This window comes from Prionailurus bengalensis, chromosome C2 (assembly GCF_016509475.1).
Source record: "Prionailurus bengalensis isolate Pbe53 chromosome C2, Fcat_Pben_1.1_paternal_pri, whole genome shotgun sequence".
NCBI classification, from domain to species: Eukaryota; Metazoa; Chordata; class Mammalia; order Carnivora; family Felidae; genus Prionailurus; species Prionailurus bengalensis.
Genome location: NC_057350.1, coordinates 5,964,466 through 5,980,178, shown reverse-complemented (window position 1 = coordinate 5,980,178; position 15,713 = coordinate 5,964,466). Strand labels below are relative to the sequence as shown.

The 15,713-nt window shown below is 47.0% G+C and overlaps 1 protein-coding gene across 1 annotated transcript in view; it reads left to right on the top strand.

Annotated features, from left to right (window-relative positions):
• Positions 1–10,164, top strand: part of IGSF5 (immunoglobulin superfamily member 5) — a 50,713-nt gene extending 40,549 nt beyond the window's left edge. Inside the window, exons 7-9 of the mRNA XM_043593565.1 lie at positions 664–764; positions 2,197–2,270; positions 9,362–10,164. Of these exons, the coding sequence (XP_043449500.1) occupies positions 664–764; positions 2,197–2,270; positions 9,362–9,457 (271 nt within the window). The 3' untranslated portion in view covers positions 9,458–10,164. The remainder of the gene's footprint in view (positions 1–663; positions 765–2,196; positions 2,271–9,361) is intronic.
• Positions 10,165–15,713: the final 5,549 nt, after the last annotated feature.

Here is a 15,713-nt window from a genome sequence, read left to right as displayed (position 1 = left end):
GGCTGTTGGCAGATTTTGCTGTCATAAAGCGTTCATGAATGAACATTCTTTTAAGTAAATCTTTGCCCATATCTTTGGCCATTTCCCTATAATACATTCTTAATGGTCGAGCATGAATATTTTTAAGTCTTTGGATACCCATTGCCAAGCTTTCTTCCCCTGGGCAGCTGCACCAATTTTTACTTTATTTTGGAGATTGGCATACCTTTTCTTTAAAGGGCCAGATAGTAAATATTTTTGGTGTTGTGGGCCACACTGTCTGTCACGATTACTCAGTTCTGTTGTTGTAACATGTAGGCAGCCATAAATAACATGGAAGTGGACAGGGGTGGCTCTGTTCTGATAAAACTTTATAAAGGGGCGCCTGGGTGGCTCAGTGGGTTGTCGTTGGCCAACTCTGCTTAATTGGGTCACTGGTTTCTGGGGGTGGACTATATTGACTGGGGAATGGTGCCCACGGGGCTCTCGTGATAAGGTTTCATCTCTCCCCACCTCAGTGGGAGTGTGAGCAGGCAGACCACTTGCATAGCTGTGCTGGTGGCGATGATCATCTGTCCTGATGCGGTGGTAAGTTCAGTGTGCGAGGATGCCCTGGGTGGAGCAGTGTGAACCAAACATCCACTACTGATTAACATTTGGCTTTTAAAAATGGTCTGATTCCAGGAAATCTGCAAGTGTGAAGACAAACAAAGAAACTTTTGAGACAAACTTAGAAAGTGGCAGTGAAAACCTGGGCTACCATTCAGATGAGCCGCGGACAGCAAGTGAGTGGTCGGTGGGGCCGTGGGAATGCCCGAAGGGGCGTGTGGAGGAGGGGCTGGCCAGCCCAGCACCAGCTGTGCAAGCCAGAGGACTTAGCCATTCCTGGGCATTGTTCTTTGAGTAATTTTCAGAAGAAGGAGAAATTTCAGAACTAGTAATATTCTAGTAGGTAAACAGTCTACCTATTTGTCCAAAGTTTAAAGCAAAGTGGAATGACAGTTTAAGGACTTTAAAATAAACTTTCTGTTTTCATGTTCTCTTTGGATATAGCCTTCTACCTTTAGTAAAGTATGTGAGGAGGCATTTTAAGACATTGAGGGTCACTTCCCCAAAACTTCAAATAAAGGTGAGACTCAGCAAGAAATCCATTCCTATTGAGCTTTAGAGGGAGTGGGAGAATGTTGAAAACAAAACCTAACTTTGAAAAGTCTTTGTGGCACCTGAATGTCTTACCTTTACAGGACACAGTCCTAGTGAGGGCATCTTGGAAGGCTCGGGCACTGGTTAGCGGCAGGGATCTTCCAGAAGGCAGATGAGAGGGGAAGGGAGTACAAATGGGTTGGAGGGGGAGACCTGGCCCTTCTAAGTTGCCTAGAAAATCAAACTCCATGGAAAGATGTTTCATTAATCAGTTCTTACTGACAGGCTCCCCCCAAAATTGTTTTCACTAAGATTGGGGCTGTGCTCATGTCCCATCTCTCCCACTTTGCCATGGCCGCCTCACATATCTATTCAAAATGGCTCACTTAAGATTTTTAAAAATTCCATGAAGCACGACTGGTTCCTTTTTTTTTTTTAAGTTTATTTATTTATTTTGAGAGAGAGTGCGTGCGAGCAGGGAGGTGCAGAGAGAGAGACAGGGAGAGAGAGAGTTCCTCACTGCAGCATGGAGCCCGACTTGGGGCTCGATCTCACGAACCGTGAGATCGTGACCTGAGCTGAAATCAAGAGTTGGTCACTTAACCGACTGAGCCACCCAGCAACCCCTTGACCATTTCCTTTCATAATCGGATCATAGCTTAAACATTTCCTGTAGGAGAATATTTATTTCTTAGTGTTTTGAGCAATTAATCGTGTAGCTTGACCAAAATCATAGCCCAAGCCAAACCTATCTTTTTTTCCCCTCTTTTGCCCTGTGTTTATTTTCCTTGGTCAGCATTACAGCTATGGGTTCACCTTGTCTCTGGATGAGACTAATGAGTCAAGGAAGAGCTTGATTGTGAGTTTGCCATATTTTTATTTCATTAGAAAGGTAGGAGTTGCAAAGTATGTAACCTCAAGGTTAACTCTAAAAACAATCTGTTTATGGTTAAAGATTACTTTATGTGAGGGTTACTATATAAAAACAAATGCGTTTCCTTCTAAATCAGAATTGTGAGAATGTGTTATTTGGGTTTTGTCATTTATCACTCTAAAATCCTTCTTCTGTTTCAGAACTTGCTTCTTTTGCTCCAGTGTCCTCTGAATCCAGTGTTCAGGAGCAACACAGCAGTAGGCAACCTTATCAGGTGATTCAGACCATTTTACCCATTTTGAGACTCTTTTTTTTTCCCCCCTTTAACAACCCTTGCCATGGTAGGTGATTATAAAATCATGCCTGTTTTATGCTCATGATGGAAGAACATGGCCTTTGCTCACTGGTCAACCTGTCAACACGGAGGGAATGGGCCAGGACATGTAGTATCTCTTGGCCTTCGTAGTGGGTTTTGGGGGGAAGATCAGAAGTGTAGGTGGGGGCTTATAGATCTTGGGGTATCTCTTACATGAGGGTGCAGGTGTATGTACAGGTCTGGAGCTCCAGTGGGGGAGCACAGGTGGTAGGTATTGTTGGTTGTTAGGCTAACTCTGATGGTCTCCATCCTTCCAAAGCGCACATAAAGAACATAGTCACCCAGGAACCGTGACGACACAGTATGTTACTTTTCTGACACAGAGTCGGTGGTGGTTGTCACAGATGAGTTAGAGTGCCTGCACAGAAAATACAATTCTTTGCATAGGCATAGTCATATTAGGCAAAATATGTATTTTCTGACCATTTATTGACCTGCACAAAGGCACCTTGAAATGAGAAACACTTCGATGTGACTCTGCAGTGGTGTCCCCGATATGGATGAATGTTCTCCCCTTTGGCTTTTGGAAAAGGCCCACTGGCAGATTGGGATCCCGAAAGCACTCAGGGTCCGAAAGCACTCAGGGTCCGAGGTCTTGGCCACATTCTGACCGCGAGTCTCTATCAGCCTGAGGCGCTGCTGCTGGGAGTGCCTTCCTAGACCCGTCATTCTTTGTACGCGTAGATATTGACTTGGGCTTCTGGGCAGCCCCAGACCATGATATTCCTCTCGGCAGCTGGGATTCAGCTCAGTCCATACATCTTGTCAGTGATGTGTGCCTCCTGGGCCTTTGGGTGGGGGGAGGTGAGGTTTGATTGATGCTCATGCATGTATTAAGAGACCTAAATGGTCTCAAAAGAGTGGTAGCCAGGTGGGAAGACATATGGGGGGGGGTGTCTGTGGCACGAAAGAACATGGGCCTACGTGACAAATAGTTGAGTTCCTGGTACAAGTTCAGGCTATTTCCCTAGGGTGAGTGTCGGGAAAATGGAGAGGTAAATTTCTTCCCATCTAATCTGCTCTCTTTGGCACATAGATCTTCTGATACATTTAATCTGGCCCTGGGTGCGGTGGCTTGTGGAGACATAACAGATTTCCTTTCCAGGGGCCATCTCTTGACTAAGGCGGGGGGGCTGACCCAAGAGAGTAATCACCAGGCTGTGAAGGAGCCTATCAACCCTCTAAGACTGGACCTGAGTGGGGGCCATGGGCTGATGGAGGGGTTCTCTTCACTCAGAACCAAGCACGGTCATCCAAGAACATGTTTACTCCAGCCCTTATTTCTGTGGTTACCTTTTACTGTCAGGTGTCTTTCCACTGGACAAGCCAAAGTGCTTACGTCTGGCATTGGGTGGGGGGCATTGGGATAAGTGGGGAGGGGAGTCAGAAGAAGTCACGTAGATGATCCCCCCCCCGAAGTAGAAATGAGGACAAGGGAGAACTCTAGATGCATTTGGATACAGGAATGGAGAATGACGTTTCAGAGCTTAGAGTGGATCCTTCTAGAGTTTGAAGTGTTTTGAAAATACGTGGGGAGAGAAACTTGAGAAGTTTCTGTTACTTAAACATGTAATCAGCTAAATAATCTATTGGTGGAAAAAGAACAGTGGCCTGGAGGTGCTGGCCCTGGGGGACTGTCACACACACCTGTGTTTCTTGAAGTGTCTGTCAGTTTTCTAGGGGAAGGTGCATCTCGGCCCAGAGCATCAGGGTCCTTAAGAAACCAACAGAACACAAGGAGGATGAGCTGTTCTTGCCTGGACTAGAACCTGGTGAGAGGCTATTTAAATAGCTGGATTCTTCTGTTTAGAGTTGGGGAACTTCAGGGCAAACCCTGTTTTGAAGAGTCCCCCTTTGATCAGTAACCAGAGGGTGCCTCTGCACGTGCGGGCCCAGGCACTGTCTGCAGGTTGTCCATTTGGAGAACCCGGACGCAAGATGTACCGTGGGGTACACTTTCCATGAGCACTTTGGGAAGGGAGGGAAGAAGGCAGATGGTGGAGCAAGTGGCCGAGCCTAGGAGCCCTCGGCCCAAAGAGGACATATTCTGCACGTGGTCAACTGGCCACTCGAGAGCTGCCAAGAGGCCACGCCGCTGCTTCTAGAAACAGGTCAAGGTGACTTGCAGCACAGAGGTTCCTTTTAGAACTTCCCCAGGCCAGGCCTGCAGCCCTGCCAGGTCCGTGCGTCCGTGTTCATGCTGTGCAGCCCGAGGAAGACCTTCGTCAGAGCTCATTAGGCCTCACTGAAAGACGACAGTGCAATCTGCACTTTCTTTTCTCATAGGCTCTCTCCTTTCTGTAGTGACCCCTAAAGGCCCAGGAGAGGCATCTGAGAGCTACTCAGAGCTCTTTCATTTGTCTTTCATCCCGGCCTCTTCTCCAGAGACCTCAGTGTGACTCCAGCCTGTGACAGAGCCACCTGCGCCACTGTTGGGTGTTTCCATGCTCATGGGCCCCGGTGGGACTCCTGCCCGTAAAGCTGGCTTGTTGGAGTTTAGGACTGTGGGCTACAGACTACGTGATTGTGCAGAAAATCTGCACCAGCCTCGGCTCCTCAAAAGCCCGTAGCTTCAGCTGAGACATGTCCAGCTAGGAGTCAGCCTGCCCAAAATCTCTTCCCGGTGTTCTCTGCATGGAGCTCGTTGGGGCAGATGCATATCCTATCCATGGAGGCATGGTGTGCACAACACCAGCCGAGGCTCCTGTTTTGTAATAGGTCTCACGGTGGGGTGATCTTGGTTTTGCCAGCAGCTCAGCAACTGTTGAGTACGTGCCCTCGTTCTCTCTTCGTGCTGGCTCTCTTGTCTGCTCAACCTGCTGGTGTTATGTTAACTCAGCATTTTCAGATCTTAACCGGTGGCCCAGGCCTACGCACAGTCTAGCACAGCGTTACTGGGGGCTCATTAAAAGCTATGCGCTGATGTGGAGAATGTCTTCAGTGCTTAGCCGTATGCTGTCACGAGCAAGGCGATACAAGGAGTGTGCGTGCGTGTAGATGCGCTCCCTTTGCAGATAATCACAACCTGATCACCCCAGGACATTTGTTAGACAGGAACAAAGGAGGACGCACCATAAAAATACTGTGTTTGGGGTTCATTGAAGAAAAGTAAATAAGTCCATGTCAGATTGCCACTTTGCTCTTGGGCACTTTGGTTTCCTTCAAGATTATCCTGTTCAAACACAATCTGAGGAGGAGGGAGCCTGAAGGGCCAGGGGCTGCACTCAGGAATCATTGATGTGGCCTTTGGGATGCCCAGACTCTTGGTCTCACCTGTGGACCTCCTGGCTCAGTGGACTTGGGATGCAGCCTCAGTGCGTCTGAGTTTTGGATAAGACAGGGCGGTTGTCTAGGTGGTGAAGCCTAAAGGCAATTGTCTACCTTATAACAAGCTGGAAATGAGGGGCTGCTGGGAGAGACAGTGGAACATTGCCAGTGACCAACTTGCCTACTTTGTGATGATTATTTGCTAGCGTCCCAGGGCATTCACGACACCCAGGTTACGTACACCGGGTAGCAGTTACACCGGACCTTTCCCGAGGGTGGAGGGCGCCTGTGCTCTTGTTGGAGTCATGTGGATCTCCTATAAGTAGAGGAGGGTCCAGTCCCCGAGCCCTGCATGTGCCCACACTGGCTCAGGGACCAGAGAAGTGTCCCAAGGAGCAGGCAGCGTCTTTGGGCCACTCTTCTCCTCGCCTTCAAGACCGCAACTTCCGGCTCCACCCAGAGTCCACGTCTGTGTCTGATCTCCAGGTCGTGGTGAACCTCCATGTGCCACGTGTTTGTCGTGCAGCACAGGCATGATTTTAATTACATCCTACGCCCAACAGTTACTAGAGCAGGAAATTGGAGTTTTAATACTTACGAGGGGCATTTGCGGCTGCACCAGCCCCCATAACTCTTGCCCCATCGATACCTTCTGATTGAGGTCCAAAACACAGGAGGCCCACACTGCCTTGGGGAAGATCAACCTGAGACGTCATGGGAACTTCTTTTTTTAGGATCTCTCATCGTGTCCAGATGCTTTTGGTGCTGAAGCCCTGAGAAAGCTTCGGAGGGGTGAGGGCTCTGCTCAGGGACAGGCTGGCATGAGTCAGGTCCTTTGGTGACCCTGGGCTGTAATCACAGGAAAAGGTACCTGCTGGCTCTTCTGGGGCTCCCTCTCTGGCTCATCCCCACCTGTCAGCCCACTGCCCTGCTAAGGTCTGCCCTGAACACGGGACTCTTCACCAGAGGCTGAGAGATGGGGGCAGTCCTTGTTCCTACCAGCAACTGGCAGAAAGGGAGGATGTGTTTCCAGGATCCAGGATCCCAAGGAATGCTTGCTGAGCCTGGAGGCACAGCCAGCACCTGTAAGTTCCTGTGTCTTGGTACCTTGCTGGCTCAGCAGTGGCTCTCAGTGGAGCGGTATACTGGAAGCTCTTCAGGTATTTGTTAAAATGCAAAGTCCTGAGCTTCTTCCAGCCTTTCTGGATCAGAACCTCTGGGAGATGGGGCCAAAGAATGGGTGTTTTTACCATGTTCTCCAGGCGATCTGCTTTGACAACAGTATTTTAGTGGCCCCACATGAAAACGAAGACATGTACAGCCTGTTTCTAAGGGCAAGTTACTGCTGAGTGCTGGGGTTTTTCTTACACCTGTGCACTGGGAATGACTTCTACTCCACGAGTGTGCCACCAAGTAGGTGGCTAGGCAGTGCTGCGAGGAGTGTTAGATGGAAGGGTCTGGATACCGAGATACTTTGCAATCTAGGCTGCACTGTAGTTGGGGTAAACTTATTTCTTAATGTTTATTCATTTTGAGAGAGAGAGCATGAGCAAGTGAGCATGTGAGCAGGGGAGGGGCAGAGAGAGATGGAGAGAAAGAATCCCAGGCAGGCTGCTTGCTGTCGGCACAGACCCTGATGTGGGGCTTGATCTCACAAACCATGAGATCATGACCTGAGTGGGATGCTTAACCGACTGAGCCACCCAGGCACCCCAGGGGAAAGCTTTTTTAAACCTCTTATGTTTTAAGTGGGTCCGAAGGCATACTGCATTCACTCTGGATGAAAGAAAAAACAGGATTTTAGGCTGCAGAGACCCCAAGAGCATGTATTAAATTGTAGGAAAGGTCAGAAAGGAAAACAAGAGAGTGATTTTCAGAAGTTACAGACACCAAAACGTGATACTTCTTTCCCCTGATGATTCCTATCCAGGCTGGATTTACGGTTAGGATACATAATACTGACTTTATATTCTAGAAAGGAGTTGATGTTGGTGAAGTACAATAAACTTAGGTATAACTGCCCATGAAACACATTAGGACAAAACTAATAAATAAAACTAGAGGGGCGCCTGGGTGGCTCAGTCCACTGGGCTTCCAACATCGGCTCATGTCATGATCTCGCAGCTTGTGGGTTTGAGCCGCACGTCAGGCTCTGTGCTGACAACTCGGAGCCCGGAGCCTGCTTTGTTGGGATTCTGTGTCTCCTTCTCTCTCTCTGCCCCTCCCCGGGTCATGATGTGTCTCTCTCTCACAGAAAAATAAATAAATATTTAAAAAATTAAAAATAAATAAAAATAAAATGAGAAATTCTTACAATTATAGCCAGTGGGAAGGGCAAACACCATTTTTTTTTAATATGATGTCATGGGGTTTGCAAATATTTTGCATCTTGATCAATAGTTAAAACCAAGAGGCCTCCTTTTCCTCTCCTCTTTCTGGGCCTCAACTCACTGTCAGTCAATTTTTCTGTTTATTTTGGGCAACTCTGTCCCTTTCTCTCCGGAGTCTGTCAGTTTTGAAGGGTGAACGCTTGAACAACTTGAAATGTGGATCGACTCTTCCCCGCGAATCACCACCCTCCTGAGATCAACAGAAACAAACTCTTGATAAATTTAGAAAAAAGCCAGGCATTAGTGCAGCCCAGTCGTGAAAACAAAAGGCAAATAACAACTGCAAAAATGTCGGGCATATTAACTGCAGAAACCCACTTCCTAGAGCACGTTGCTGAGGTGGCTCCGTCAGCCTCCTGTTTTCCCTGCATGACCAGGAGTCACCAAGTTCAGACCACGAGCCTGAGTGATTCTATCCTGCAGACTTACTGACATTCCATTGCAATGTCAATAATGCATGGTGCCCGGTTGCATTATTTAGGATGTGCAGTGTGGCTGCGGTACCCTGGAACCTGAGATGGCACTCTCAGGACTGGCAGGAAAACATATTGTGTGTTTTTTAGTAGGGCAGTATAGTCAGGCAGGCACTGGTCCCTCTGGAAGAGTGTGTGGTTTGCCGGGGATCACACTTCCGAATGAGAACAGAACAGCAAAGATGGCATTTCTGGCAGGAGGCAGCAGCCTGGCTGCCCGAGGAGACAGACGAATGATCTGTGCCCCTCTCCTGTAGAAGGAATGTGTGTTATTAAAGAAGGTTAGAAATCTATCTATCTATCTATCTATCTATCTATCTATCTATCTATCTAAATGTCTTTATTTTGAGAGAAAGTATGAAAGGAGGAGGGGCAGAGAGATAGAGAATCCCAAGCAGGCTCCACGCTCTGTGTGGAGCCTGATGTGGGCTCGATCCTGCAACCCTGGGATCATGACCTGAGCTGAAATCAAGAGTTGGATGCTCAACAGACTGAGCCACCTGGGTACCCGCCCTCCCGAAGGTTAACAATATTTTATATTTTCATATGGAAGTTAGAATTTCTGTAGGAAGATTGAAAAAAAAGAAAAGAAAACAAACCAGAACAGCACATCTTTGTGGTACTTTGCCTCCATACAAACGAATATTGGATTCTTTGACCTGCATTGCTCATGTGGCCCTGAGCTCGGAAACTTCAGGCGTGCGTGGAAATACTGACATAAAGGAAGGATGTGCGTTAACATTTTTGCTTCCTCTCTGGGTCCTCGTTTCTTCTTATCTGATGAGCGGAGGTTTCTTCTCAAGTGTGCCTTTTCCGTCCATCTCCACTGATTAAATCCACCCTCTTCTCTTGTCACCAGGGACCTGACCGCCGGTGGCGGGGTCCAGCAGGTCGCCCGCAGGTTTCCTTCCCCGTGGCCAGTCCTAGGACCGTGAGGAATGTAACTTTGGTCTAGCGAAGACGTCCCTCGGGTTCCATTCTGCACATGGCTGATAACATGCATCACGCCCGCGTTGTCCTTCCTCTCTGTCCCAAGGCTGGGCTCCCGCTTTGCCAGTGTTACCGGGAAGCAGTGATACTGGAGTAATCGGAATGGACACTTTATTGTGAAAGAAGGGGTCCATTTCCCCACCTTCCAGCATAGAATTTGGTTTTCAAAACGTTTCACGATTTTAGTGAATTCCACCAAGTTGCTGAGTAAAAGCTACGAGTCCATCGTGGTGATTTACTCGTCACCGGACACTCCTTCTTGCTCTCTAATAAGTGGCAGATAAGCCTATATCATACCATGACTTTTAAAATATTTTTGTTATTGTAATCATATGAAGACAATATTTATGTATGTTTAATATGTGGGACATTATTGTATATTGTTTGTGAAAAAAAGAGCATACATATTAGGATCAATCAGAAATCTAAGATTGCCTGGGAAATCAGAACTCATAGGTTAAGAAAAGATTAAGTTCAAAGCCGACGTACACATTGTGGATATTTCCATGAAGACATTCACTTTCGTCTGCTCCTTATCAGGCTCCCTCTCCAATGAGTTAGATGTGGATTTTGCTTTGTGGGGGATGTAACTTACATACCACAAATGCCATGAAAACACTGGAAATGGGTAACGTGTTCTTTAATAAATAAAAGAGAAAACACCAAAAAATATGTATTGCCTCTCTTAATTTCTTACTATTCAGGTAGTAGTTTAAGGAATCATGATGTTTAGGAATCAAACATTTCTAAAAAGCAACATGAGATGTCTGAAAAAAAAAAAATCAAAGGGTGCCTGGGTGGCTCAGTCGGTTGAGCATTCGACTTCGGCTCAGGTCATGATCTCACGGTCCGTGAATTCGAGCCCCACATTGGGCTCTGTGCTGACAGCTCAGAGCCTGGAGCCTGCTTTGGATTCTGTGTCTCCCTCTCTCTCTGCCCCTAACCCACTCGCATTGTCTCCGTCTCTCTCAAAAATAAATAAACATTAAAAAATTAAAAAAATCACATTTTCATGTTAGTCTTTGACTACTGTACATTTGCCCCATAAAAGTTAATACGAGGGGCTCCCAGGTGGCTCAGTCAGTTAAGTGTCCAACTCTTGATCTCAACTCAGGTCTGGATCTCAGGGTCGTGAGTTCAAGCCCCATGTTGGGCTCTGCACTGGGCATGAAGCCTACTTGAAAAAAAGCAGTTAATATGAACGTTGTTATTAAGAAAAAATTTGTCTTTTCCAAATATTGCTTTTTCGTGTAGACATTGTCAGTACATTTCACTGCCTACCCATCTCTTCATATTTACCCCGGAGACAGGACAGGTGGCTGAGTCCTGCACCAGTTGGTACAAATTTCTGTGATGGTTAGTAATTAGCAACTGCTCAGTAATTAACGACATGCCCAACCATGGACTTGCTAAAGTGGAATTTGACTTTTAAAATGGGTTAAGATTTTAGTGATTCCTTGGAGTTACTAAGTAAACAATGTACATTTATCGTGATGACGTTTCTTATCACTTAACACTGCTGCCTGCTAATCCAATCAATGGTGGACAAACCTATATACCACCATGACTTATAAAATATTTTTGTGATCTGAAATCACACTCAGCCTCTACCCTGAAGGCTTTCATGTGAATCAACAACTAATTCCAGAGCTATCTGCTGGTGCAGATGTCCGATTCACTGGCACTCATACAGTATCTGCTCTGATTGGCTGGTGTTCATGCCTTACTGGTTGTCCAATATTTTGAGTATCACCACTGCCTAGAGGATCCTGAAGAAATATGCCATCTCTTCTAGCACTGTGTCCCTAAAGTGAGGGAATTGGCCACCTCTTTCTCTTCGAAGTAGAGCTAAAATGCAAAATTTCAAAAACCCATGACAGTTGCTAGATCACTTTCCCAAGATAACTTTTTATGAAAATAGTTGCTAATTCACCTGCTTCAAAATGAGACTCTTATTCATTATAACTTCTTAACTCTCTGCCAGTGTGTTTCTGTCGTCCATCATCATCCTTGAGTGGGTACAAGTCAAGGGGAAAGACAAGAGTTTCAGAAGACCTTTTGGACAGAGCTGTTCAGTGAGTGAACTCTGTATTCTTTACTTCATGGTTTGCTCTCCCGAAACCTTCACAGAACCCAGATCCTGAGACAAGGCAAATGTCATGTCATTTATGCCTTTTGTAACCTTTACAGGCGCTAGCGTTCTTGTAGGCATTGAGTAAATATTGAGATCAAACAGGGCAATATTGAGAAAGACAATATATTGAAGTGTAATGAATATTTGCCATCTGCCTGCTATAAGAATTCCATTTTGGTGGTTGTTTTAGGAATCAGTGGGAGTTGCATGGGAAATATAATTGAACTTTAAGTTCTGTACTCTGGAGAGCAATGCCAAGTGATTTTCATGGAAACTGCTTCAACTTCGTTGGTGCCTGTTGCCTCAAAATATTTATCAGTCCCTCGGGAAGTTTCTCTGTGTCACTAATGAGCTATTTCCTTACTGTAGCTTATTCCAGAAGTAAGGTTCCTCAAAGGGACCCCCAGCCAGTTTTTATTGCACAGGAGGTGAATAAGTTATTTGAACAGAACTGTCTATAGCTGTCCTGCCCAATACCATAGCACAAGTGGCTATGCACATTTAGGTTATTTGGAATTAAATAAAATAGAAGATCCATTCTCTAAGTCCCACCAGTCACATGTCAAGTGTTCAATAGCCACACGTGGCTGGTGGCTACTGTATGGGACAGTGCAGGTGGAAGTTTTTCACTGCTGCAGAAGATTCTATAGGATAGTCCTGACCTAGAGCTAGCTATTTGGAAATGACCTTGATGTGTCCAGGATGGGCTCTTTTACACAAACACTCAATTGGTGTTTTCTGTCAGTGTTATGTCTGTGTGCTTGCTAGTTTCTATTTAGGAACCTGTAAACCCCAAGGCGGCTCTCAACTGAAAATGGTATTTTGCTGATGTGGTAAATTCATCTCTTACTTCTGCAATGCAGAGAGCTGAAGCATGCCCAGGGGGATGCGGTGAGAGGGGTCAATCACGGCTAAATGTCATGGCCAAGGGTGTTCCTCAGAAAGACAGACATGGCTACTGCTAACGAATGGCCATGAGGCTGTAGGTTTACTTAAACAAATACCTCTCAAAGGCGTGTGCCATAAAATCCTGGCTGGGGACACCACACCTTTCCATCCTTCCAGGGGTCTTTGACCATGGTTCCTCTGTCAGATGCCAAGCCAGCCCCCTGAACTCGAGGACCTTACACAGTTTACTTAAGAGTAGGGTATAAGTGGTAATGTCAACACATCAAAGGTAATTAGAGACTTGAATAGAAGCACTTCCTTTGCTCTGTGTGACCCTGACCTTGGAAACTGTGAGAGATGTTCAAGTTGCCTTGCCAGATCCTGGGAGTTTGATCACCAAAAGGGTGAATGGATGCTGCCAATCATATAGGAGATTCTGTGTCAACAACCTATCCCTGCCACGTCAGTGCTTATGATACTGTTGGGGAAGAGTACTCCATCCTGCGTAAAGAGGGTGCATAGTCCTCCCTGGGGAGCACCTGGGAACTCGGAGCAGAGATGAGGGAGGTAGAGGAGAGGCGAGACAGTAAGGAAGGGCAGGGGGAGCGGGGGAGAATGGGACGGACAGGGGGTCTAGCAGGCCTGGGCCAGGACCTGAGGGCCTGAGTACCTGTTATCGTCCAAAGGGGTAGACTTGAATGGAGAGAGCTCCCAACAGTCGCTGCCAAGCCCTGGAAGCCTGGAAGCAGGGAGTGAGGTGACAAGACTCCCTCACTCTCTTGCTCACGTCTCCCCTTGACCAAGCCCGACCAGAGCCAGAGGTCCATGGGGCCCACCCATGTCATCCGTCCAGGATGCAGAAAGGCAGAAAATGGATATGGAGGGCAGGCAGGCAGAAGATACCCAGCCAGGAGGATCTGGCAACATTTAGGAAACAAATCAAGGAATGGAGAATGTTTGCAAAGTCACGGGGAAAGACGTTTGGCCTGGTAGCATTCCACTTTTTCCATTCTTAAGGATGCATCCCTTTATACCGAAAGAGGACACCATTTGGGGAAAAGGAATTTCGCTGCACTGAATTTGAGTAGGTCACGGCTTCGGTGACACCTCAGTAGAACAAAGAGATGGGATGGTGGTCCCTGAAGTCCCTTGTGGCACTTATCTCTGTACAGATGCTCTCAAACACACACACACACACACACACACACACACACACACACACACTTGCCCCGTCCTCACCTGACACCACCCAGCTGTTGGACCGAAGCTGTTCCCATCTGAGTGCGTGCAGGCGGCCCTGTTCCCGCTGCACCGGGGGAGATGGTAAATATTTAATTCTTACCTAGTTCAGCCTGTAAATCACGCCTCGAGCTGTGGCTTCGGGTGAGTCTCACTTTCCAACATTTCCCAAGCAGGCCCTCCTCCTCTCCCTGGACCTGGATGAAATGCAGTCTTGGAGGCAGTGGGCGGGGTCCTGAACAGAAAGCAACCCCACATTTGTCTCCCCTCCTTTGTTGCATGAGACGTGTTCTTTCTAAGCATACAGTGGGATTTGGAGCGCACACACCCGCAGGAAGGTTCGTGAGGATTACCACTCAGCCTAGTGGCTTCAGACAGAGAGGTTCATGACCAGCATGTAATCACAGTGGGTTGACAAAGCAGAAAATGAATGATCTCAGTAAAGTATGGGGGAAACACAGTGCACAATGTATTGATATATTTCTGCTCAGAAACCTTAAGAATGCATGATATTTTATAGGGTAACTGAATTTGAGAACAGTTGCTAATCTCGTGCTTCAATTTCATGGCTAATAACCTCTGAGGTAGTTCAAATAATAGCAAATTACTGTCTAAATCAGAAACTAATTTTAAGCATTATAGTCGATCTAAATTTTTTCCTTAGAAAGTGCAAATGGGATGAGATCAAGTGAAATGTAGTTAGCCAGAAGGCTCGGACCTTGGCAGTAGGAGGTGACACAAGAATGTGCCCGTACCTTCTGCCTCTTCCCAGGTGTGTGGTGTGCATGTGTGTGTGTGTGTGTGTGTGTGTGCGTGCGCGTGTGCATGTGCGTGCATGTGTATGTGCTGTGTTTGTACATGTGTGTGCTTGCCTGTGCATGTGTGTGTGCTGTATTTGTGTGTGGCATGTATGTGCGTGTGTGTGCATGTGTGTGCATGTGTATGTGCTGTGTTTGTACATGTGTGTGCTTGCCTGTGCATGTGTGTGTGCTGTATTTGTGTGTGGCATGTATGTGCATATGTGTGTGTGTGTGTGTGTGTGTGTGTGTGTGTGTAAGGAGCAAGGAAGGGGGAGAAACATTTGTTTTGTGCCAGCCACAGGAGTCAGCAGACTGTAGCCCATGAGTCGAGTTCAGTCTGCTGCTTTTATTTATGTGGCCCACAAACTAAGAATGGTTTTTCCATTTTTAAGTGGTTGAAAAAAATCAAAAGAAGAATATTTCACTGAATGTGCAAATTATAGGGAATATAAATTTCAGTGTCTACAAGGACAGTTTTATTGGAATGCAGCCAAAGTTTACATATGGTCTATGGCTACTTGTAGGCAACAGAAGCAGAGTTGAGGGGGACGGAGCCGTGTGGCCCGTGTAGCCTGAAGTAACTATAATGTCGCCCTTTGCAGAAAGCGTGGTCTCGCGCACACGGGCACTTTCATGGGTTGGTTCGCTCAACCCTTACTTACCCGGCCATGTTCTTTTGTCTCCATTGTACCGACAAGCAAAGTGAGGTCACATAATACGGTTCACAGCGACTCTGACCCTAGGTCTTTCTGATCCCCAAGCTGGTTCTCTGTCTACTCTCTGTTCTGGGTCACAACTTCTCCTGGATCTCCACCACTCTTGGGATAAAATCTAAAACCCCACCATGGCCTATGAGGCCTGACTGGCTCTACCCCCAGCTCTCCCTGGCCATGCACCACTCTCTCCAAATCATGCCCGAGTGCAGGAAATTCCACAGGGGTCTGTGGTGCTGCCCACACCAGGGCCTTTGCACGTGCTTGGAACATTCACTTCCTCCCTCTTCACTTTGTCCAACTGTAGCTGATCCTTTGGATTTTCCTTGGTGGAGCCACTGTGTCAACTAGCTACTCTTCCCACTATGGTTCTGGGTGAGGTCTGGCCACAGAGAAATGTGCCCAACATCTGGGAGGTGGGTGTGAAGGCCCAGTGGCCACACATTC